Source organism: Strigops habroptila, chromosome 9 (assembly GCF_004027225.2).
Source record: "Strigops habroptila isolate Jane chromosome 9, bStrHab1.2.pri, whole genome shotgun sequence".
Lineage (NCBI taxonomy): Eukaryota > Metazoa > Chordata > Aves > Psittaciformes > Psittacidae > Strigops > Strigops habroptila.
Genome location: NC_044285.2, coordinates 43,457,679 through 43,482,561, shown reverse-complemented (window position 1 = coordinate 43,482,561; position 24,883 = coordinate 43,457,679). Strand labels below are relative to the sequence as shown.

Sequence of the window (24,883 nt, the reverse complement as noted above, 5' to 3'; positions counted from 1 at the left end):
GGTCACTGGCCTTTGCATTGAATCCCAGACTGATTTGTGTTGGAAAGGACCTTAAAGCTCATCCAGTTCCAACCCCTGCCACGGGCAGGGACACCTTCCACTAGAGCAGGTTGCTCCAAGCCCCTGTGTCCAACCTGGCCTTGAACACTGCCAGGGATGGGGCAGCCACAGCTTCTCTGGGCACCCTGTGCCAGCGCCTCAGCACCCTCACAGGGAAGAGCTTCTGCCTCAGAGCTCATCTCAATCTCCCCTGTTTAAGCTTGAACCCATTACCCCTTGTCCTATCACTACAGCCTCTGATGAAGAGTCCCTCTTCAGCATCCTTGTAGCCACCTTCAGACACTGGAAGCTGCTCTGAGGTCTCCATGTGGCTTCTTTTCTCCAGGCTGAAGAACCCCATCATTTTCTCATCCTTATGGTGATACCTCCTGTCCAGGCTGGGTGGGTGGCACCTCATCAGTGCTTGGGAAGGAGGATTGCACAGATGGGTGTAGGCACTATGTGCTTCATCCTTTCTGTTTCTTCAACACCAAGATTGATTGAGCTCTGCATACCTGGGGTTTGAGCGTGGCTGGTGCCTGCTGTTTTGCCCTGTGGTGTCCCTGCCATGCCTTGCTCGGGGGGGTGGAGAGGTCAATGCCATGTAAACAGCCTGTTGCTTATATGGCCTGTTGAGAGCCTGGCTCTGGGGAAATAGGCAGGTGTTTGTTCAGACAGTTTTCTGGTAGAAAAACAGACTAATTCCTTCTTGCAAACACCACCAGGTATATCACTGTGCAAAATGACCCTGTTTCAGAGCTTTGCTGTTTGGCTTTGGTAGCTGTGTGCTCTTGGGGGACAGGTAGGCAGAGCATTCACTATCTCTTGAATTAACACTTTTAACTCTAGATTCTGATTTTATTCAGGAGATCCCTGGAGATGTGAGCTTTTCCGACCTATAGAACACACTGCTAGCAGGTACCTTCATGTGTGCAGAACAGCATAGCCCATAAAATAAATACACAGAGCTAAATATTAACAAGGCTAATGGGATTTCTGACTTGTTAAGCAGTGCATTTCCCATCTTCTGAGCTCCACACATCTGTTTTCTTAGCGGAAAGATAAGCGTGGCCTCGAGAACTGTAGTGACCTTGGTACTGACTGTTGCTGTACTGCTGTTCAAAACTGCAGGTGTTTGAAGGCACCCTGTTTCACACAGTGTCCTTTTTCTCTCTTTAGGTACTCCCTAAGTTCATGAGATGGCCAACACCATGCAAATCTCCAAAGATGACCTGGAGGACCTCAGGGAGGCCTTTGCCAAAGTTGGTAAGTCACAGTGTGGAGGGCAGCTTGCTCCTGTCTGCTGTGAAATGGGTTCATCCGACCCCTGTATGCAGTACATGGGTATATGGGCAATCTGTTGCTCTCATGGTCTTCTGCATGCTAAGGAGTCTCTTGGTAGCCTTGTTGCTTCTGGCTTCTCACTTCTAGCCAAGGAAGACAAAGAGATGTGGCAGCCTGGCTGTCAGTGAGCGCTGGCACAGAGCCTTGCCCCATTGCTCAGGGGTGGGCTTTGTTGGTTCCTGATGGCAGAAGACATCCAAGCAGGTATTGCAGTACTGCAGCCCAGGCAGCATTCAGGGCTGGCACAGAGCTCGGCTCTGAGGATGTTGGTTTTGGCAGGCCGGCCGACCCATGCACATGTAGATGTAGGTGCTGTGTTTCTGGTTGGTGCAGGTGCATTTGAGGCACTGTGTTTGACGAGCTTGGAGGCAAAACCTAATTAGTGTCTGTTTACCTGCCATTATGGAGCAGCTCGTGGTGGTGAGAAAACGCTCTGCGGCTGCGGTGCATGTGCATTGCCCTCTGGTGGCTCCAGTTCTAATCATAGAACCACAGCCTGGTTTGTGCTGGAAGGGACCTTAGAGCTCTTCCAATCCCAACCCCTGCCACGGGCAGGGACACCTTCCACTAGAGCAGGTTGCTCCAGGCCCCTGTGTCCAACCTGGCCTTGAACACTGCCAGGGATGGGGCAGCCACAGCTTCTCTGGGCACCCTGTGCCAGCGCCTCAGCACCCTCACAGGGAAGAGCTTCTGCCTAAAAGCCCATCTCAATCTCCCTTCTGGCAGGTTAAAGCTGTTCCCCTTGTCCTGTCCCTACAGGCCCTTGTCCAAAGCTCCTCTCCAGGTTTCTTGTAGTCCCTTTAGGCACTGGGAGCTGCTCTAAGGTCTCCCATTCATGCAGAAGAGGGGGAGAATCCCCTCCCAGACCTGCTGCTCACACTCCTGTTGTTGCAGTGCTTTTTATCCTCCTTTTGAGCATCCTTTTGATGAAACAAATTGGTTGTTGCCTCGCATATCTATTGAGTAAACTGTTCTCTAGAACAGGGTGTGCTTAAACTCTATTTTGCTCTAAATTTGCAATCTGCAGAGAGAAATAAGAATTTCAAAGGCAACTGATTCTCACAGAGCAGTATTTCCTATTGGGACTTGATTCAAGTTGCATTTTAGGCAATTCCCACTTCTGTCTTGCTCTGCCCAAGACTTTTCCAGCCAGTGGAAGTGAGCTGCTGCAGAGGGAAACAAGTGACCATGGCGCTTCTCATTGTATAATGTGCCTCGGAGTGCAGACCTTAATAAGGCTGGGATGCAGACAGCCCATTCAGTCCTTGGATAAACTTAAAATGATTAACCTGGCTGGAATGAGGTGGCTTTTTGTCATGAGTATGTAGGAAACACTCAAGATTAGATTGGGTGGCTGCCTTTGCACTGGAAACATGGAGAAACCCACGTCAGCTCCTGGTTTGCTTCAGGAAACCAGCTCACCCTGCTCAGGAGGTGGGCCCTGTTTGGTTTTAAATTATAATAGCAGTGTCACAACCTAAGTGTTACTGAGAAATGTGGTGATTAGCCTGGACATACCCAGAGGTGAGATGGGATCTGCTGGGCCTTTTCACCTGCCTTCTGTTTTCTGAGCTTCAGGCATGGTCCAGCCCATGAGCATTGCTGTGGGACATGCCTGTCAGGAGTGTCTTTAATGGTCTCATTCCTTTTATTCTTGCCTAAAGGAGCCATATTTGCCCTGGGATATAGAACTGGTTGCTAACTGGTTGACTGGCTTTTGCTGGGAGCTTCTAATGCATCTCTAGTGAATGTGAAGAAAAGTTGGACTAAGACTGCTGTTTAAAATGAAGCCTTTTCATCTGAGGAAGAGGAGGCCCCGGAGCTGCTGCGAGGGCTGGAGCAGCTCTGCTCTGGAGCCAGGCTGAGAGAGCTGGGCTGGGGCAGCCTGGAGAAGAGTAGGCTCCTGAAGGGGAGACCTTAGAGCAGCTCCAGTGCCTAAAGGGGCTCCAGGAAACCTGGAGAGGGGCTTTGGACAAGGGCCTGGAGGGACAGGACAGGGCTTGGAGCAACCTGCTCTAGTGGAAGGTGTCCCTGCCTGTGGCAGGGGTTGGAACTGGATGAGCTTTAAGGTCCCTTCCAACACAAACCAGTCTGGGATTCCATCTCCCAGCCACCTGGAAGGCTTGCACTGCAGCTCAGAGCATGGTTATAGCAAGGCTCGGGTGGTTGGCCCTTAGGATGTCACAAAGTAAGTGTGGGAAGGAGGAAGCATCTTGCACAGTGGCTTCTGCCCACCAACATGTGCCTGCTCCATTGTGTGGCTACATGGGCTTCCTGGAGACCTGCTTTAATTCTAGCATGGGGCAAGTTGCTGCTCTGGGTGGGTAGGTTGATGGAACTTTAAGGGTGTGTGTTTGACCAGGTTTTCTGTATGCAGCTGGACCTAATCGAGACATCTGATGATGCTGGAAGGCAGTGAGGTGTGTTACTGTGCTCTCTGTCATCACTTGCCTTCCACGCCACTTGCTGGTATCCCCTGTCCCGTGAAGCCGGTTTGCTGTTTTCTGGCAGCCAGCAAAAGGCAAGAGTCCCATAGGCTACCTAGTGCTTACGTAGATGTCCACAGGCGAGAATCCATGCTTTAAAATTAGCACTGAAGTCAGCTGCAGCTTTGGCAAGCAGCTCCCAGTATCCTACAAGCAGGTCTTCGTGTTGGGAATGATCCAAATAATAAATAGCAGTGGGGCAAAAAGCATTTTAAGATCTGAAAAAAGTAATTAAGTGATGCATAAGGACTGTCTAAGCTTTTGATGGCTGCAGGTTAGGGAGGGAAGAGCAGGCTGCTCCAAATCTCAGCTGGTCTCTGGAGTTGTTCCCTAGAACAGGTCTGTGTATCTATGCCCTTGGCCAAACAGTGGCACTTCACAAGGAAGGCATGTACAACCGTATCTGCAAACTTGCTCTGTTTATTTGTCTTCCTTCTCTCTGCTTCTGATAGCAGAGATAAGCATCTTTTCTGGAAACATGAAGTACTTAAAAACCGTGCCCCGGCTGAACACTGTGTTCAGTGCTGCAAGGTGGTGAAACAATGCTCTGAGCTGCCGGCTGCAGGCAAACAAGGATCTGTGATCCTGCTGGAGTGTGTCCTGCTGAGCATATAGCCTTAAAAGGACATGTGTGGGTTACTTTCCCCTCTTGCATCCTGTTATTTAAGCTATTTTAAGTGCTCGGAGGAAGCTGAGCCAGAGCTTGAAGCCGCGTTTGGGTTTTATCGCGGCTTTGCTGCGCCACCTGCACACGGGCAGGAGATGGTTCCGAGCATCGCGCTGGTGGGACCTTTCCCAGGCTGATCCGCTGGCATCCCTGCCTCTGTCCATGGGAAGAGGAAACTTCAGATGTGCTGCAGTTTCCTTTGCATCAGGCACATCATAATGGATCCAGGCTGTGGCTTGTCTGTTAAAACCATCTCGCTTTCTTCCATTAGTAATTCTGGGCTGTGCGCCGAAGGGTTTCATTTGGGATAGCTTCTATTTTGACAGGCTCTTCAGCTGCTGAATCCAATTTCAGCTTTCATTACAGAGGGATTTTAGACCACCTTCCGTCTGACGTCTGGCCCTGTTGCAGGACATCCAGCAAGGCACCATATGGTGGGCCTGCAGGAATGCTGGAAATAGTTCTGGGACTTGCTGGTGCTGCAAAGGTGACTCCTTGTTTATGTAATCCTGCCACTCTGAACATTGGCTGTGAAGCCAGATGGGGAGTAGAGGCAGCAGGAAGGGAAGCAGCTGCCCTGTGGGACAGCGTTCTTAGCCCTATTTGTCTTGTTTACAGGTCTAAAGGCTTTTAGACATGTTGAGAGAAGAATGGGTCCAAATTCCACCACATAGTCAATCACTCCGGTGTTGTTGCCCCAGAGCTGGAGCTGCATCTCCCCAGTGCATCAGAGACGGGGACTTTGGAGCTCAGGTCCCTGCTGTCTGACCCAACAGGCATTTGACTCGGGAAATACCATACTTTGTGGTTTTCCCTTTCACTTCTGAATAGGCTCAGACATGGCACATGCAAGGCTGGTTCAGAAACACTTCTGAATGCTTAAGCTAGACATGTGAAGAAGAACAGCCTTACCAAATCTGAATCAAAATCGCACCCTTGACCTTATCAAGGATACAGTGTTTTTTTTCAAGTCTTATTTTTCTCTGTCCTTTGCCTACTAACATTTGGGCAGATGTAAAACTTAGTGTTTTAGGTGGCGGATCATTTGGAAGAAGTGATGCACGAGTGTTTCTGGATTTACCTGCTTAATTTGGCAGTGTGGCGAAGGATTGTGGTCGGTTCAGTCAAGCGAGTTGGCTGGAGGCATGCTGAGAGTGAAAGCAAAGGTTTGTTTGGGGTCCATAGCCCTGGAGATGAGCAAATCTATCCTTGTCTGATTTCCTTCCCTGGCTGTGAGGCAGGGAAAAGATGCCTATTGTGGAGTTAGGTTTAGTAATAAGTGTAACAGAAGAAGCTGTGATTTATCTGGAGGGGAAATAGTTTGCTGATGACATCTCAGGCTGGCCTCTTTAATAAAGCTTGCCTTTGTAAGCTTATATGTTTTTGGAATAAAATTCTAAAATTGAAGGCCAGACAGCAGCATGTTGCTATCATTAATCACTGGCCCAAAGCACTTTATTTCATCAGCATTATTGTAAACACTGACATTCTCTGAGGTATTTTAATGTACTTAATAATCCACTGGAATTGATGCTGCTCTTTACTTTGAGACCTGGGGACTGGGGTGCAGGAGGGAGTGCAGGTTTGCTCTGTCTGGCTTTGGATGTTTGCCACTAAGCATTTGAATTTCACTTTCTACCTAACTTACAAAAGCAATTTTACAATCCCGTATGGATGTGGGAAATGAGGGTGTTTGAAGTGGTGCTGTGGACATGCTGCTTGCTGGAACAGTGCTGTGAAATGAAACCTAAACCCCACCACTGATACCTCATTCCAAGGAAATTGACTTCCAGATTTTGCTAAAAAGAAAAATAAGGGCTTTAGAGCTGTCATGATTGTTTTCCTTTATTCCTGACAGTATTTCCCATTTAAGCATAAATACTGACCCCAGTGGCCGTGCTGCGGGATTCTCTCTTGAACAAAACCCAATAGAGGCTCTTCCGTCGTGCAGGCTGGGGAGCTGCAGTCTGCAAGGGCTTTGGGGCAGCAGAAGCTGTTGCTTGAGTGGAATTTAACTCTAGGGCCTGAGGGAGAGGCTGCTGCCTTATGAATAGCTGGAAAATCCTCCTGTGTGAGCTATGGGCAGAGGTATGCCTGGTGGGGCCAGGCAAGGCTGGGGTCCTGCAGCATGGTGTGGTCTCAGCAGCCGGATTGGGAGCTGTCCTCGGCAGTGCCAGGAGCTCTTGGAGGTGGGGAGAAGGCAGCACAGCTCCTCACGTACAGAGTCTGCTCTCATTCAGCATGGAAGTGCTCAGCTGATGTCTTCAGTCCAGGCATCCACCACCTCTCTGGGCAACCTGTGCCAGGATTTTACCACCCTCACTGTACAAAGTTTCTTCCTCACATCCAGCCTCAATCTCCTCTTTCAGTTTAAACCCATCACCCCTCGTCCTATCACAACAGGCCCTGCTGAAAAGTCTCTCCCCATCTTTCTTTTAGGTCCCTTTTAAGCACTGAAAGGTCACAATAAGGCTTTCCTGGAGCCTTCTCTTCTCCTGGCTGATGTGATGTGTTGACATCCCCAAGGGGTTGTGAAAAGCTCCAGATTCCCACCAGACTCTTGTGTACGTTCTACCCGAGTCTCATAGGCGATAACGTCTCACTCGGCGCACAGTGCTGCCCTGGCTTGGTGGGTGCTTGTCAAAGCAAGTGTCCTTGCAGAGTAATCTTGGGCAGGATTAAAGTATCTGGCTGCAGTTTTCTGTCAGCAGTAAGTGGATAACGTCTTTAGCAACATGACAGAAAAGTCTAAGTGCAGAGCTGACTTGGTGTTTTCAGCTCGGAACAGATCAAGTGCTGTGTTTCATTACTGTCTGTTGTTAACACAAAGCCAGCAGTTAGATGCAAGAAGAGATGCTTTGGAGATCATGGAAAATGCAGATGCTTTGTTATGAAACTTCTACACCAGACTCAGTCATATGTGGTTAGCTCTGCTTCCAGGCTGCCGCTGCCCAACGCCAAAGACATCTTATGGCTTGTGCTCGTCTCTGACATGCACCATGTGTATTTACCACCTGCCTTTGATAACTGCTGTATTCTTGGTGCTGTCCATTGAGTAGCTACTACTTGGGCTTGGAGTTTTCATGGGTCTATGTCCTGCATGGATCTTGCTTTCAGCAGAGATGAACGCTCTGCACAATGTCGCCCCAAAACAGGTATACTGTGACAGTCCGCACTAGGAGATTCCTCCTTGCCTCCACGTCTTGTGGACATCCCCAGTGCACAGGTTACTCTCTGTAAAGCACTTCTGAGCCTGGGGGCTGTGTTTCTGTTGTTGGGGCTGGTCATGGTGGGGTACTGGCATGTTTTTAAAACCTTCTTCTGCCCCTTCTTTTCCTCAGATCTCAACAGCAACGGGTTCATCTGTGACTACGAGTTGCATGAGCTCTTCAAGGAAGCCAATTTGCCCCTCCCTGGGTACAAAGTGAGAGAGATCATCCAGAAGCTCATGATCGACAGCGACAAGAATAAGGATGGGAAGATTAGTTTTGAAGAGTTTGTCTATGTAAGTGGTGTTTCTGAATTCCCAGCAGCCTGGGGACCCCTTTTAGACAAAGCTCAGGAAGGGAGTAGAAGAGGTTGAACCTGGCTTCTTGGCCACTTACCCTAATCCTAGTTTCTTTCTACAAACTGATGACTTTTGAGGGCTTGCCATGTAAAAATCTGTTCTTTGTAGAGATCTCTGCATATGACCAGACTTTTGTGCTGTGCTGTCACTGCCAGCTTTTAGATTTGGACAGAGGGGGAATATGTTGGGTTTTAAACAAAAAACAAATAGAACCCACATGCTTTTCCTGTATGAAAACTTCACTAGAGGCCAAGAGGCCATTTCCACATGAGGTGACAACTGGAAAAAAGACTTGTGGTTCTCCAAGCTTGCAGAGTTGACTGGAAGCTACTCAGTTTTTCCAGGCACATAGATGAATGCCTGTTTTCCCAGTGAATCAGTATCATTTCCTTTCTCAATTTAATGAAACTGCAAGTATTTGCTAAAAACTTGAGAGGGTGTTTCAAGACACACTTGGATATTAGTCCTAGATGCTGATACAGGAAACTTCAGATCATTTGTTGCCTGAAGAAGGAAGACCAGGAGTAAGGAGAAAGGAAAAGCTAGAGGGTGGGTCTAACCTTCAGCCTTTTTCTGTAGAAGTAGGTCAGAATTTGTATTTTGTATTTTTATTCGTATTTTTACAAAAGCACAGCACTGCTGAGATACTGGTTTAATACCCATTCCTTTATTCTTTTTATACTCTGACTGAAGAGTAAGAACAGTATGTGCAGTGCACTGAGGGAGCTGTTTTCATGCCAACTCTTTTTCTTGCTATTTCTTAATTTATCTTCACCTTTTGTTCCTTAATTGTTTTCAGACCCTCTGAACTTTTCAGTTCGGAGTCAACCAGTAAGTTGGAGCTGGTTTGCAGTTTGTGAACACTTGCATGCTGGGTGCATGTTGGTTTGGGCTGGTTGGTAACTCTAACTTTGCACTAGGAAGGAAGAAGCAAATCTCTTCTGTCACTTTTGGATTGTAGCAATGACCAAATAAACATGAAATGTCTCATGGGCACCAAAGCTATAGAGCAGAAACACTGGTTAGTTGTAGGATTTTTACAAACAGAACTGTTGCTGTTTTCTAACTCTGAGCACTTTTGCTGAGGTTTATGCTACAAAGGATGACATGAACTGACTTGAGGTTGTGGCCAAGTGACTTAGTGTTTCCTCAGCATTAAAGCACGTATTCTAAAGCTGGTGTGCAATACCAGTAACTAGTCTAGCAAACTTTAAAAGAAATTAATCTTCATCAAAATCCTGATGTTTAAAACCAACCAACCAGTAACCCCAAAATTTCTGGGCTCTTGAGTCTTCACTTACCTCTACCTGATCACTGGGGTGATCAAAACCTGTGCGTGCTGTCAGGAGATGGTTTAACCTTGCTGCATCTGGGCAGTGTTTAGAGAACCTGTACATGTTTAATTTGTGTTTTCAGCATGGTTGGAACTAATTTGGCTCAGTTTTGAGGCTTTCAAGCCAGTGAATGGAGCACTCGTCGTTACACACTGTCACAGGTTTGACTTGACACACTTGAAGAGGATGGTTTCTTGGGTTGTGGGCAAAGTCTTGTGTGTGAACTAAAGTCACAGTTACACGAGCATCTGGCTTACGCAGAAAGGTTAAAATTGCACAAGGGCTTTCTCAGCTTTGGTCCTGTGGAAGCTGCTGCATGTGGACCTGCTCTTGGACTGCAAAGGTTTCAAGTTGGGTTTTGTCGTGGTCTCTCGAAATCTACTTGACAAGGTAAATGTGTGTGAGGTCCTTCATGCCTAATGCTTCTGTTTCAAAAGGCACTTGCAATATGCGTTTGAAAGAGTGGGATGGCTCTCTGCCCACTATCCACGTTCAACTTAATACCACTACCCCCTTGCTGGACCCTTCACATTTGCTGAGTTTGCTTTAAAGCTGAGAAGAAACAGCTTCTACTGTGGCCCTTTCATTGGGGTTGGACTAGATGATCTCCAGAGGTCCCTGCCAACCCTAACAATTCTGGGATCATTTCATGAAGACAGTTTTCCTTGTCTAACAGAGCACTTTAAATTGTAGATTTTCCAAGAGGTGAAAAGCAGAGATATTGCTAAAACATTCCGAAGAGCCATTAACAGGAAGGAAGGGATCTGTGCCATTGGGGGCACCTCGGAGCTCTCCAGTGAGGGGACCCAGCACTCCTACTCAGGTATCTCTCTGTTTTCCACCCCCTCCTGGGTCACTGGACACCATATGCCTAAACCAGTAGATTTCTATTGCCCTGCACTCTTTTTCTCTCCTACCTGAATGATCTCGCTTCAAGGTGAGAGCAGGACAGAGTTAGAGGGTAAATCAAGATTAAGAGTGTGTAAATTAAATGTATGTTTCTTTCTGTTAACTGTGCTTGCTGATGAAGTCCTTGTGTCACGCCTGAGTATAATAAACTTGTTGAGCCACAAGTAAAGAGCAGGAATGTGCTGGTAGTTGGAAGTGAATGTTGTATTTCTTTATAGAAATAATATCTTATTTCTAATAAGATAGTGTGCAAGTGGTGGCGGGGCTTTTATTTCCCTGGGCTATTGTACACTGGTTCTTGGGGGAAAATCTTTGCTATGTTCTGAAAAAGCCTGTATTAACTTTGCAATTGATTATCTTAGAGGAAGAAAAATATGCCTTTGTAAACTGGATAAACAAAGCCCTGGAAAATGATCCTGACTGTAGGCACGTGATTCCAATGAACCCAAATACAGATGACCTGTTCAACGCTGTGGGAGATGGGATTGTGCTATGGTAAGTCTTGATGGCTTCTGAAACTGGAGTTTGGGGGATTTTCCTCCTGTTCCAGGCTGGGTTTGTGACTAGTTGTGTGTGCATAATGTTTTGTATGTGTATAAAGGGGCTCGGTCCTGGCTTTCACTGTCACTGTGTGATGCTTCTGCTTTGCTGCCAGCTTCAGAAGCTGGTATTGTTGTCTAGTGGTTTTGCTTGGCCTTGAGACTGAGTTTGAAGGGGAGAAGGTGCTTTGCAGGAGCGAGAGTTGTCCTGGTGCAAACTCAGCCTGATGACAGGGAGCTTGGAGGAGGGCAGAAGTGTTAAATAGCATTAATAATAGTGTTAAAAGTGTTAATAGGTTACTGTTTAGACAGTAACCTCTGTGGGAATGTTAGTAACCTTATAAGGTAACCCAAAAACGGCTTTTCTGAGCTGCGCTGAGTAACTTATTTTGCTGCATGCTGAAATAGAAGGTGTCCGGGGCTGCTGAACACTGATGTATGGGGTTTCTTTTGGCTCTGTGGTTTTTGGTTTGGTTTTTAAATGGAAGTGAATTAGGATAGTGGAGAATTGGATCAGTCTGGAGTTTCAGTAACTCCATCAATACGCAGAAGATGTTTAGTGGCTGCCCGTTGCTTCTCATTTATTTTCTGGTTTGTTTTTTTCTTTAGCTTGTGATTGATGTAGTTTAACGTTTTTTTATTTCCCCAGTTTCAAGTAATTCAGGGCTTCACCTGAAGACTGAACTGGGTAGGATGTAGTTCATCGTATCAAGTAAAAACTTGCCGCGTTTGCTGTTGTCTAACAATTCCTTGTGCTCAGGTGCTCCCTCCAGAGCTCTTGGGGTGTTTATGCTTCTGGGGGCAGGTTTTTTCTTGCCAGCAGTTGCACACCTTTACAACAGGAGGAAGCACGTTGTTGTACTGGAATCTGCAGTGGGTGTCAACAGAGCAATGAGTCTTCGCTAGTTCAGTGACTGTGCTGTGAATAATTCATGTGCTCTTTGTGCTCCAGCAGCTGAGATCAGGAGTGGCCAGGAGCATGTTTAAGGTTTCAGGCTTAGCTATTAATTACAAACACATCCTTGATAGTGTGAATATTAACTTCTGATTTACACAGCCTTTATTTTAAAAAATAATAATACCCAAAACCACACAGGCAAAAGGAAACGTGTTTTGTATCAGTGCACTGGGCTTTGTTGAGATTCAATATGGAATGTTCTAATGGTATTGGTTTTCTTCCTGCCAGCAAAATGATCAATCTTTCTGTTCCGGACACCATTGATGAAAGAGCAATTAACAAGAAGAAGCTCACCCCATTCATCATTCAGGTATTACACATCCCTGTGTTTTTGCTGGAATTCAGATTCTGCTAGCACTAACGAAGGCAGCGAGGTGGCCCGAGGCATCGCTATTGTGGAGCTCTGGAAAGGAACGACTTTTATAACTTGGGTTTAATTATTAAAGGCAGTTTTGGATGGTGTGAGTACAGTTCAAGAGACAAAAATGAATTTAATAAGGGATAAAATGGCTGAAATGCTGCATGCAGCCCGTATTGCTGCAGTGATTACACACAGTGCTGTCTTCTTAAAACAAGATGGTCACTGGAGTTGCCTATCTATGGATCATCCCATAGTACAGCAGGTTTTTTGTGAGGATGCCTGCGTGTGAGTATAACTTAACACTTCTCTAGCCTTATTCTTGTTGCCACCACTCGATGCGACTAACTCAGAGGCTGAAACTAAATACCAAAGGCTGAAATTCAACCCTGGTGCTTCGTTCAGTTCTTACTGATTCAGCCACCACAGTGCTGCTAAAACTGCAGAGCACCGAGGAGCATCTCCTCTGAGCGGCTGCTGTTGGAGCAAGGGCCAAGGGGGGATCTCTGCCCTGCTGGGGCTGGATGAAGGGCGAAGCAGCATCTCCCCACGCTGCGTCTCACCCGACTGTTGCTGTTCGCAGGAGAACCTGAACCTGGCGTTGAATTCTGCCTCTGCCATCGGGTGTCATGTTGTCAATATTGGCGCAGAGGACTTGAGGGAAGGGAAACCCCACCTGGTCCTTGGGCTCCTCTGGCAGATCATTAAGATCGGCTTGTTCGCCGACATCGAGCTCAGCAGAAATGAAGGTAAATGAAACCATAAGCGATTGCTTCTAAAGCATGACCACCACATTGCTTGTGCTGTCATCTCCAGCCCCACCACTGCCTCTTCTTTCCCCTTCTGTCTGTGGAAAGGGGGGTGCTTGCCTTCGGGTTCACCAGGGCATGTGCCAAGCTGAGTGCTCGCCAAGCTGAGTGCTCTCCAGGCTGTTTGTAGCTGTGGAGCACATTCACAGACTGGTTTGTGTTGAAGGGACCTTAAAGCTCCTCCAGTTCCAACCCCCTGCCATGGGCAGGGACACCTTCCACTAGAGCAGGTTGCTCCAAGCCCCTGTGTCCAACCTCGCCTTGAGCACTGCCAGGACTGCAGGGGGGGTCTCCCCAGAGCACAGAAGAGGGGGAGAATCCCCTCCCTGACCTGCTGCTCACGCTCTGGGGGTGCAGCCCAGCACACGGGGGGGTTCTGGGCTCAAGCACACACTGAAGCCGGGTCATGGGGAGCTTCTCATCACCCAACACCCCAAGTCCTTCTCCTCAGCCTGCTCCATCCAGTCCCCACCCAGCCTGTGTTCGTGCTGGGATTGCCCCAACCCCGGGGGCAGGACCTTGCACTTGGCCTTGTTGACCTCCATGAGGTTCACACGGTCCCACCTCTCAAGCCAGGCGAGTGGGTTGTGCCACCCTGGTAACCTGTGTCACCCTTGGAGAACCTGCTGGGCACAGGTCTGCAAGTCAAGATGCGTCTTGGCCCAAGCCCTCAGCTCATTGGGAATGTGTTTGTAATGACTTGGTTCTTCTTGGTGCTGGCAGTGGTGCAGCTGAGCTCTCAGTGCTGCAGAGCTCTCCCTGTGTGCTCACTTGGTCCTGCACTGACAGCCTCCAAAATCTGAACTTTTCAAATCATTTGAAGAGCTTTGTTACTCCTGCACAGGCTATCGGAGCGCCCAGATGGATGGAGGGGCTTCATTGTCTTCTGTTTAAGCTTGCCCATAGTGAACTGGTAATGTTATGTGGCTTAGATTGAGAATTCGTGGCACGGGAAGCACTGAACAGCTGAAAGGATGCTTATCTTGGCTTCCCTGGCTGCTTTTAACAGTGCATATGAAAGTGCTTGGAAGCACTTTTTCATGGAGACTGGGGCACATTTGCATTTCACTTACAGTCATCAGCTTAAAAGGCCGAGTGTAAAATTCAGGGAATTTTGTTATACAAGAAAAGGGAAAATATTTTTCGTATGCAGTTTTCTGGCTCATTCGTGCTCTGTGTAACAACCAGCTCGGGGAAAACTCCATTAATACCCACATTATTTTGACTTAATCACTAGTTGGTACTTCCCCTGCCTTCTTCCCCTGAACTGTGGCTGCAGCTCTGATTCTGGCATGCGCGTTTGCCTCTTGAAATCTCCTTCCTTCCCCTCACAAGCATTTCTCTTCCAGCACTGGCTGCCTTACTCCGTGATGGTGAAAATCTGGAAGATCTTATGAAACTCTCTCCGGAAGAGCTGCTCCTAAGATGGGCCAACTTCCACCTGGAAAACGCAGGCTGGCACAAGATCAATAACTTCAGTGCGGATATCAAGGTACCGAGAGCTCTCCTGGCCTGTATGTGCCTAGGGAAAGGTTCGGAGCCAGCTTGGGCTGTGTTTGCATCCCTCATCCTTGGACAGGACCTTCCTTAACCTCAGCACACTGCCAGGCTTAGCAGGGGTTTCATGGACCAGGTTGCTCCAAGCCCTGTCCAACCTGGCCTTGAACACTGCCAGGGATGGGGCAGCCACAGCTTCTCCGGGCAACCCGTCCCAATGAGAAAGAGGATTGAACTGGATTCCAGATTAAAGGACTGTTGGGGTGGGGTAAAACAATGATACTTGAGGTACATGTGGAGCCCAGATTTCCCGTGTGTGCATGTGCACAACAAGTGGTCACGCTTATTTCCAACTCCAGAATTACTCACTGGTAATTGCTGGAAGCTGTTGGCTTGTCTGGTGTAATCCACAGGCTGCCAGGCTGTGCTGAGGTGGTTCTTGGTGCTGTGGGCTAAAAGAACTTGTAGTTGATAAATAATTAGTGCAGCTATTTGCTCCTCCTGCTATGTGGCAGTCCCTGGCCTCTCCTTTAAGCTGTTCTACCTATGGGCAAGCACAGCAGAAAATACTCAGACTTCTTATCATCATCTTTTTGCCTGGAGTTTGCTTTGCTGAGCCCTTTTCACTGTCGCTGTAGCAGCAGGGATGGTTGATTGGGGATTAAGGCCACCTTGGGGCATGTGGGGGACCATGAGGGTGACCAGCACGGGGTCCCTGCTGTTGGGGAGGAGGCTGTGACATGAGAGCTTGCAGCAAAGGCAGCTTTCAAACAGGCACCCCCCATAACTTTAATGTCCACTATTTCTAACATTTTCTCTTTCTGTTTCCTTTCCTGCTGCCTGGATTTCTGCCCTTCTGCTCGCTTTTAAGCTTACAGATTTTGGTAATTCAGTAAAGGTACATAATCATGCACAGTGACCTGTTAAAGATGAGCCTGAAGTGAATTTTTATCTTGTATTCACTGCTGTGTGGGAGGCCTGAATTGTCTTTTTCATCCATTTTAGGATTCTAGAGCTTATTTCCACCTCCTTCATCAAATTGCACCTAAAGGACAGAAGGAGGGAGAGCCCCAGATCGATATTAACATGTCTGGTTTCAATGTAAGTATTGGGGCTGTCGTGTCCTCATGCTGTACTGCCGAGAACTACCCGTGCCCTAGAATTGCCCCAGGACATCTGGGTAACCTGGAATCTTAATTTCTAGAGCGTGTTAAGTGTCAGTGGGCATGTGCACACCTTGGGAATGTGCTAAAAGAGCGGTTGTTGCAGGCCTGGTCACTACCTGCAGATTAACATAAGTGATTGAGACCCCGTTTGTGGTTTGCTCCATTGGGGAGCATTCTGACTCCTGCTTTTGAACTTTATCAAGTTCAAAAAGCATAAAAGTTGGAAAGCACCGTGCTAGGGAGAATACCAAGACAAACCAGGACAACTGCATCCACAGCAGCAGGGATTAATGTGCACAATTCATCCCTTTGATAAGCAACTGATGGCTAATGAAGGCAGGTGGAATTGTGACACTGCCCCAGGTAGCATAGAATCCTAGAACGGTTTGGGTTGGAAAAGACCTTAAGATCATCCAGTTCCAACCCCCTGCCGTGGGCAGGGATGCCTCACACTCTAGACCATGTTGCCCAACTCTGCCCAACCTGGCCTTGAATGCTGCCAGGGATGGAGCATTTACCATTTCTCTGGGCAACCTGTGCGTGAGGCCTCACCACCCTCACACGGTAAAGAATTCCTTCAGATATAACTGAATTTCTCTAGATATAACTAACCTGAACTTCCCCTGTTTCAGTTTGAACCCATCACCCCTTGTCCTATCAGTACAGCCCCTGATGAAGAGTCCCTCCCCAGCATCCTTGTAGCCCCCTTCAGACACTGGAGGCTGCTCTGAGGTCTCCACGCAGCTTCTCTTCTCCAGGCTGAACAGCTCCAATGTTCTCAGCCTGACATCCAGAAGCTTCCCATCAGCTCTGTAGCCCGTTCTCTTTCGTGACAGCTCTTGTCTGTTGCTTCCTCCCCAGGAGAAGGACGACTTGCGGAGAGCAGAGTACATGCTGCAGCAGGCAGATCGGCTCGGCTGCCGGCAGTTCGTCACGCCGGCTGACGTGGTCAGTGGCAACCCTAAACTGAACCTGGCCTTTGTGGCCAACCTGTTCAACAAGTACCCAGCACTTACCAAGCCTGAAAACCAGGACATCGACTGGACCCTACTGGAAGGTGATGGCCATAGTGGTCACGGAATTAGCAAGAGGGAAATACCTGAAGTAAATACTTGTACCACAAGAGGCTGTGCCTGGTGGAGTTATCTCCACTGAAGTAACAACTGTGATTTGAGGCTTCAGTGGTGGTTTACTCATTTGGGGCAGATGAGGAGGGTATTTGACAGCCTATGCGGCTGATGTGGAGCCTGAACCTGCAGGAGCAGCCTGTCAGTGCCCATGCCAGGGCTGGGAGCGGGGCTTGCCAGCTGAGTTGAGCACCTCGGTAGTGCACCGAGATGTTCATGGGAGCACTGATTGTTGGAAGAACTGGGATTGGATTAGGGCTTTGGTTGCCTGGCTCCCAGACAGCAGTTAACCAACACATATGTGAAAGATCTTCCTGCTGCTTTTTCTTGCAGAGAGTGTAAAAGGCATGCTCTGCTGAGGCCTGGAGAAGTCAAACTGATATCCAAAACTAGATCTCAGGGAAGCCTCTTCCTTTGAAAAAGTGATAGTAGGAAAAAACACCCTTTTTCTGCTCAAAAACCTAATTGATGAGCCGTACTGCACAAAGCTCCCTGCCTTGCAAGGGGGAAAACCCTGCCCAGCTTTAAGCTTGCAGAAGTTGTATGAACCTGTTTTCTCTCATTTAGGAGAGACGCGTGAGGAACGGACCTTCCGCAACTGGATGAACTCCCTTGGTGTGAGCCCCCATGTAAATCACCTCTACGGGTAAGCTCTTGGGAGAGACCCAATGAGATCACACTAGAGATGTGCCCACACCAGTGTCCTGGTCCCCACAGGAGCAAGCAAAGAGCTTAAGAAAGGGTGATGGAATGGAGGGGGAGATGCTCATTATACCCTCCCTGCAGTCCATAGAGACAGCACTTGGCACACCAACAATTGGATTTAAGGGCTGAAGACTCTTTGTTTATTTTCCCCTGTCCTGTGTAAATTGATACCCTGAGATCCCAATACATTTAGATCTGCTTGAGCAACTGGGCCAGGAATGTGAACTGCATTAGAGCAATTGGAACTAAATTCCCTGTCTTTAGGGCTTAACCAAGACATCATAGTTAGGAGGCAAGATCCTCTGGGTCCCTGTAGTCAGTGGAGAGAGGTGGCTTCCTTTGGATTTTGTGTAACAAAATTCTTCTGGGGATCCATTGCTGATGACCATGCTAAAACCTGCTGTAGCTCAGCAGGTCGCTGATGTTAAACATGGAGCATTCCCCCTACCCTGAAAACTACAGAATGTTTTGAGTTCTTTTTCTTGTTAGAGTTGTTGAAATGGCAACAACCTGTAAAGAACAGTAATGATTCCTGATGCGACCAAGTCAGAGTGCATTTAAATCTAGAAACATTGGGCTTAATCCGTATTTTCCCCTTTAGCGATCTCCAAGACGCACTGGTAATCCTACAGCTGTATGAGAAGATCAAAGTTCCTGTTGACTGGAATAAGGTTAACAAGCCTCCGTACCCTAAGCTTGGAGCAAATATGAAAAAGGTAAGAATTTCAAGGGACTTAAAGAAGACACAGACACTAAAACTTCCTATTTGAGGCTTCCAGTCAAGTGAGTGTGTTTTGTGAGGGATTTTTCTGTTTGAACTCTTTGTAGCTGGAAAACTGTAACTACGCTGTGGACTTGGGAAAGCATCCAGCTAAATTCTCCCTGGTTGGCATCGGAGGCCAGGATCTGAATGATGGAAACCCAACGCTGACACTGGCCTTAGTGTGGCAGTTGATGAGAAGGTAGGGCCCGTCTCAAGTCCTTTGTGAATGGAGCGCAGAGTTTGGGCAGGGTGTTTTGCCATGAGAGCACCCTTCCGCATTGCAATGGGGGGAAGGGGAAAGTTAATGACAGATGAAGTTGGTCATCCTTTTTCTTACCTGTTTCTGAAGGTGATGCAGATACGTATGTGCATGGTAATTCTTCATTTGGCATTAGAAGTCAGAGTACTCACTCATAAGCTGATGCCCACCTTTTAGGTAATGTGCTACCCCTATGGAGCAGATGGCCAATGGTGAAACGGTTTAACAAGTGTCCTGAGCCCAGGCAGTTTTGTGAGCTCATATGTAAGGACTTGAAAGGCTGGAAAGACTAAACGCTTTAAACGAAAGCACGCTTCAGTTAAGATAAATAAGTCATTTTTTGCTAAAGGAGTTAAAAGAAGCAGAGCTGAGACTATGCGAAGACTTTCCAAGCTGCCATGAGTTCACGCTGCATCCTGGCCATGCACTCAGCAGGGCTTTGCCCAGGCTCTTGCCTAACCTTGTTCTCTCTGCTGGTTCTCAGGTACACGCTGAATGTCCTCGAGGACCTGGGTGATGGTCAGAAAGCCAATGATGACATTATAGTCAGCTGGGTAAACCAGACCCTGAAAGAAGCTGGCAAGTCCACCTCCATCCAGAACTTCAAGGTGCAGGTTCTCCTCTTGCATCCAAAAGGAGAGGGGTGCCCAAAAAGTATTCCCTCGGCTGGAGGAGCAGCATAGGGGGTGTCTTAGGAAGGCAGGAAATCAGTCTCTGCTGGGAACAAAGTGGCTTCAAGCTAACACAGAGGAGACCTTAGGACTGCCCACAGTGTGGGATGGCAGAGGAGGGGAGGGTGGAAGGCTCTGGGCTGAGATGGTGGCAAGCACAGTGCTGGAGCTGGTGAGTGTTGGAGGGTGACGGCTGTCCCTTGGGGTCTGGTCAGTGGGGCAGCCCTGCTGCTGCACGGTGGGTACAGCCTCAGAGCACTTGCAGCAAATTGGAGCAATGATCTTGTACTAATTCCAAAGGAGAAGCAGCAGTTTGGTTTTCCCTGTGTGGTCCAGCTGGGAATAATCGCTAACACTGCTGCTTTGGAAGGGCTTGCTTGAAGCTTGTTTGGTTGCATGTAGCAGAGCAGCTGAATTGAGGTGAGAAGCATGCTTTAAGGATTACATTCATCTTTACTCATCCTTGTTTTCTCCAGGACAAGACCATCAGCACGAGCTTGGCAGTTGTGGATTTAATTGATGCTATACAGCCTGGTTGTATCAACTATGACCTTGTAAAGACTGGTCATCTATCAGAAGATGACAAACAAAATAATGCTAAGTAAGTTTCCTGTTTCCAAAGCTGGTTTGCACTTCTGTGGACCTGCACTTCTGAGGCACCTTCTGTGTGCCTCGAATTTATTACTGTGGTTTTCTATCTCCTTTAACACCCTTTTAGACAGGCAGCACTTGTTGAAATCCAGTTGCTGTCCTTGCCTGGAACGCTGGAGGGAGCAGTTGGCTGGACTCTGCTTGCTGAGACAGACATTGCAGCCCAAGCAGTCCTTAGCAATGATCTTCTGACCTTCCCATGTTTGCTCAGGCAGATGAAGGGCTCAGCCCCTGGCTCAGGGTTTTGAAATGGAACCCTCTGTTGTCCCATGTCTTGTGGACTCATCAGGGGTTGTCAGGTTTAAAGCAGGCCTATTAAAACCTGCCTTTGGTACGTGTGTTCTGCAGGAGCTGAACAACAGCAAAGTTTCTTGCAAAGAATAGTCTTGCTTGGTGATTCTTAAAGAGCAAACAGAAGGGGAAATGTAAATGTTAGCTGGTGAATCCTCAGTTAGACGTGCTCCCTGTTAGCCCTAGCAAATACTAATTACACTTTTTACCTGTTTGTAAAGTGGACTTGATGTTCAAAGTTCAGGGTGTGCATTGAAGACACAGCAAAGACCCAGCTGTAAAAGACCCAGCAAAATTTATAACTCAGATTTGGGCTGTTTGCTTTTATAAATCAAACATGTTTTGGGACTGTTACACGTCTTGGATCTGAATCAGGAGGATAACAAGTGAAATGGTGTTGGATAAGGCAGGAGCTGACGTGTCGTTTGTTGGTGACAGCACTGACCCCCTCCTCTCCCCATGGTGAACAGGTATGCGGTGTCCATGGCGAGAAGAATCGGTGCCAGAGTTTATGCTCTTCCAGAAGATCTTGTGGAGGTGAAACCGAAGATGGTCATGACGGTGTTTGCCTGCTTGATGGGCAGGGGCATGAAGCGAGTATAAAAGGGCTGAGCTATGTAAAGAAAAATAAACCCAAAACGCAACACAAACCCAACCTGCCACCCTGGGTGCATGAGTAGCAGATCAGCTGTGGCCACGTGGACATGCTGTTGGCTTAGGAACTGTCAAAGTTCAAAGGACTTGGTTTTGCTTTGCAAGACAAACTCTTATCAACATTCTCAGGGAGAGGAGTTTTAACCAACAGCAGTGCTCTTTTCCCAAAGGAAAGTGTAACTTCTCAAGAGCTCACAGAAATGCATTCAATAACAGCCCTGCATCTTGCAATATTGCTCTGGAGCTGTCTTCACTCCGTTATTTCTCAGCTACTTGGTGTGTGGGTTTTTTTACCCCTGAGGGCTATAAGGTGGTTGGTATGAGTAGCAATGGAAACACATCTAATTCCTATCTGCAGTCCAGTTTAATTTCTCTCACATAACCCAAGCGTATTAGAGGTTTGACCATTTCCTTTGCAAATCAACCTACAGCACAAGTTGGGACCTGCAGGCCAGCTCGCAATGCTAAATGAGACGTGTGTAATTGGGAAGATGGATCTTCCTCTGGTATTCTCTGTACATGGTGCTTTTTTATACATCTAACTATATTGATTAATTTACAAATCAAGCATGGCAGGTTTTTTTCTCTTGCTGCTTATAAAAAGGGGCTTTTTTGTTATTTTGGTTTGGTTTTGGTTTAAAGTTACGTTATCTATGAGAATACCACCATCCTTGGACCTCTCACATGTGGCATCATGTTGCTGATGGCACGGTTACACCTGCGAACAGAAGTGAATGCATTTTTGTTGCATCTTGGCTCAGTTCTGTGCACCTAGAAAATAATTTTTACAAAAGATCTGCATGAAAACTATAAGGTTTTTTATTTAAAACGCTGTTGGATATAAAACCATACTCCGTGGTGGGGAGGTTTTGTGCAGGGGAAGAGGCAAATGTTAGAAACAGCAGGGTTCAATAAACTGAACAGCAAATGTGCTGGAACACAAAACTATTTTTACAGATAAAAGGAAGTGTTGTCGCCAAAGAAGGAAGATGCTGTATCCATAGGATTTAATATTATCTTGCTTTGGCAAGCTGTTTTGCTATATTTTGAGATCATATTGCTATTCCAAGCTATTCAAAGTGATGTAATATGGTGGCAAAGCATTAGTTGAAATAAAAACATTTAAATACACGCTTCTCTCCTTCTTTACACTGTCCTAGCACGGCAGCCTGTGCGCAGCGGTGTTCAGCTTTGCTTTAGTTTAGCTTTTTGTTTTACCCCAGGTCCATTGCTGCGTGAGGGGTTTGCTTGAGTAAATCTTGTTATTTGCACTGGGCACGGGCAGTGCAGTTGTTTTCAAGTTTCAGCCAGGCTTTGCCTTATGGTAGCTTCTGTAAAACCTTCCTCTTCAACTGGCACAGGGTGCCCAGAGAGGCTGTGCCTGCCCCATCCCTGGCAGTGTTCAAGGCCAGGTTGGACACAGGGGCTTGGAGCAACCTGCTCTAGTGGAAGGTGTCCCTGCCCGTGGCAGGGGTTGGAACTGGATGAGTTTTAAGGTCCCTTCAACCCAAACCAGGCTGGGATTCTGTGATGAAATAAGTAAGTGGCCTTTATAATTTAAGCAGAGGTGCCCCATCCCCTTGCACAGCACCACGCCTGGCAGGTGAGCACCAGCAGGATGACCCCACTGTGGACAGTGTGGAGCCTGGTGGCTGCACTGGTACCATCCAACTTGCACTTGTCCTCACTCGGCAGCTCGGGGGGCACCATGCAGTGGGTCAGGTCACCGGGCCGGGGGCCATGGGGCTCCGTGGTGTTGTGAGGGCCCGGGAAGGCACAGTGCAGCCCTTGGATCGCTCCCCCGCGCGTGGCCGTCCACCTCCAGAACCACAGCATCCTGCAGTCGCATTTCCAGGGGTTGTGGGATAAAAACACGTACTTCAGCTTCGGCAGCTCAGCAAGCAGGTGGCTGGGGAGGGAGCTGAGGTTGTTCTTGCTCAGGTGAAGGAAGTGCAGCTTGTTTAAGTACAGGAAAGCAGAGTCCGAGATCGATGAGATCTGGTTGTTGTTCAGGTACAAGTTCCTCAAGTTGAGCAAATGCCTGAAGGTGCAGGCAACAGCAGTGATCCTGTTGGCTTCAAGGTGTATGGTCTTGAGCTGGGTCAATCCATCGAAAAGCTGATTAGGCAAATCAGCGATGAAGTTGTGTCCTAAATTTAACATTCCCAATCTGAGGAGCTTTGTAAAAGCGCCATTTTGAATGATCCATATCCGGTTCTTCCTGAGATTCAGCTCGTACAGGCTTTCCACGTCCTTCAGGGAATCTCTGCCAATGGCTTCTATGTGGTTGCCCTCCAGGGACAGCTTGGTGAGGCTGGAGAGGTTCCTAAAGGCTTGTGGGACGTACCGCATGTTGTTGGAGGCTAGATCGAGCCTCTCCAGAGAAGGCAGATGTGAGAAGAGCAGCGGGTGGATTTCGAAGATGTTGCAGTGGGACAAATCCAGACTGATGAGGTTTAACAGTCCCCTGAAAGTGTTTGCGTGCAGGTAGGTGAGGCGCGAGTTCCTGCTGAGGTGCAGCTCTCGCAGCTGGCTGAGAGCATGGAAGGTCCCCGGGGACAGGAAGGTCAGGTTGTTCCCATCCAGCCAGAGGCTGTGGAGGAAGGTCAGGTTTCTGAAGGTGTTGGTGCTGAGAACCCGCAGGTAGTTATTGGAGAGGTTTAGGGAGATGGTGGATGTGGCTATTTCTCCCGGGAGGGCTCTCAGTCCCGTTCTGTTACAGTGGATAATCTCTTCGGGTGCACATTTGCACATGCTTGGGCATGAAGCAGAGAGATTCAGACTCAGCCCAGCCTCAGCTGCACGAGTAAGTAGAAATATAACAGGAAAGAACATGACCAGCCACACATCAGCCACTGCATCTAATACCTGATGGACAGTAAAGAAGGAGGCAAGAAAAAGAGCATGTACCTTTTGGGCAGGTGAACCGCGAGCACTGCAGGGTCGGTTGGACTGTGCTTTGGTGCACACTGACACTAAACCACCTCGTTCTTCCTGCTGCAGGGCAGTGGGATCAAGTCTTTAGACGGATAAAAGCCGATTAAGTGCCACCCTGCTGTGAAGAGCATTACTGAGAGGCAGGGAGACCTCTCAGCCAAGCATCGCGCTCTCGCGGTGGTTTTTCCCACCTCCTGCCCTCTGCACACAGCAGCAGGTAACAGATTTCCCTCGGGACCTGCGTGAGAGAGGCTCCTGCTCCTGGGCTGGTCGCTGTTCTTTGCATCCTCTTGGATCTCTGCTCTGGGAGGGGATTTTTGTTCTTTTCTCTAGTCAGGGCTTCAGCAAAGGCAGCCGAGAGCAGCTCTATGCCCAGATGCGATGGGGTTTCTCACTTCGGATGCCTGCAGGAGACACTCAGGAGCTGCGCCAGCCTCATGCCTGCTGCCAGCCAGGGATTGCTGAGTCCTGGTGGAGCATCTCCTTGGGATAAGCCCTGAGCCACCTATGAGTGGTAGGAGATGATCCCGTGGGCGAAATGCAGAGCACCCCAAGGGCACACTGCCCTTCCAGGGTGCTGCCTGTCCCCAGCAGACCTGTCACTGAGAAGCTGGAGCTGGGCTTGGGTCCCTAAAACCCCAATTCCTTGGGGTCCTTCCTGGGTTTGATCCCACATCCACAGTGCAAAGGAGAAAAGTGCCATCAGGAGGTGATTGATGCACCCGGCAGCTGAGGATCAGGGCCTGATTGTTTTGCTTATGATGCCAAGAGGAGCAGACCGAAGCCTTGCAGCTGGTGTCTCAGCAGCGCAACCAGAGCTGCAGTTCTTGCTCCTGGGTTTTCTCACTTGTTTAGTTTTTGGTTCCCCCCTCACTTCTCTCTGCTGGAGTTCTCAGTGGGTTGGTGTGGTTGAAGCACCTTCCCTCAGCTTCTCTCCAGGTGCACTTCCCTGCTCTTAATTCTTTGGTCTGTCTGAGTTTTTTAGTGTTCCATGTTTTACAGGTTCGGGTTTCCTTTCCCTCCCCTGCCTTTATCAACTCTGTCCAGACAGTGGCTAAAACATTTGATATGCCCAACAGTAAGTGTGACCTGGACAAATGTGCATGGCTTTCTCAGCAGCAGCAGATTGGGTTTCCTGTGCTGCTAAATCA

At 48.2% G+C, this 24,883-nt stretch overlaps 2 protein-coding genes across 3 annotated transcripts in view; one reads left to right on the top strand and one right to left on the bottom strand.

Moving 5' to 3' along the window:
• PLS3 (plastin 3) overlaps positions 1–21,926 on the top strand; it is a 49,552-nt gene extending 27,626 nt beyond the window's left edge. For both annotated transcript variants that reach the window (XM_030498410.1, XM_030498411.1), the window contains exons 2-16: positions 1,219–1,305; positions 7,878–8,041; positions 10,132–10,261; positions 10,710–10,842; positions 12,073–12,154; positions 12,786–12,951; positions 14,361–14,503; positions 15,514–15,609; positions 16,536–16,731; positions 17,369–17,447; positions 18,108–18,222; positions 18,335–18,468; positions 19,013–19,136; positions 19,676–19,800; positions 20,612–21,926. In XM_030498410.1, coding sequence (XP_030354270.1) covers positions 1,239–1,305; positions 7,878–8,041; positions 10,132–10,261; positions 10,710–10,842; positions 12,073–12,154; positions 12,786–12,951; positions 14,361–14,503; positions 15,514–15,609; positions 16,536–16,731; positions 17,369–17,447; positions 18,108–18,222; positions 18,335–18,468; positions 19,013–19,136; positions 19,676–19,800; positions 20,612–20,744 — 1,887 coding nt within the window. In that variant the 5' untranslated portion in view covers positions 1,219–1,238 and the 3' untranslated portion in view covers positions 20,745–21,926. The remainder of the gene's footprint in view (positions 1–1,218; positions 1,306–7,877; positions 8,042–10,131; positions 10,262–10,709; positions 10,843–12,072; positions 12,155–12,785; positions 12,952–14,360; positions 14,504–15,513; positions 15,610–16,535; positions 16,732–17,368; positions 17,448–18,107; positions 18,223–18,334; positions 18,469–19,012; positions 19,137–19,675; positions 19,801–20,611) is intronic.
• Positions 21,927–22,352: 426 nt separating this feature from the next.
• LOC115612432 (nyctalopin-like) lies at positions 22,353–23,630 on the bottom strand. The gene has a single exon (XM_030496623.1). It carries the CDS (start codon positions 23,628–23,630, stop codon positions 22,353–22,355), a length of 1,278 nt encoding a protein of 425 aa, XP_030352483.1.
• Between the last annotated feature and the right edge of the window lie 1,253 nt (positions 23,631–24,883).

Bases quoted from the DNA above. Each gene is read 5' to 3' on its own strand.
- LOC115612432 (XM_030496623.1), bottom strand. From the start codon at position 23,630: ATGTTCTTTCCTGTTATATTTCTACTTACTCGTGCAGCTGAGGCTGGG.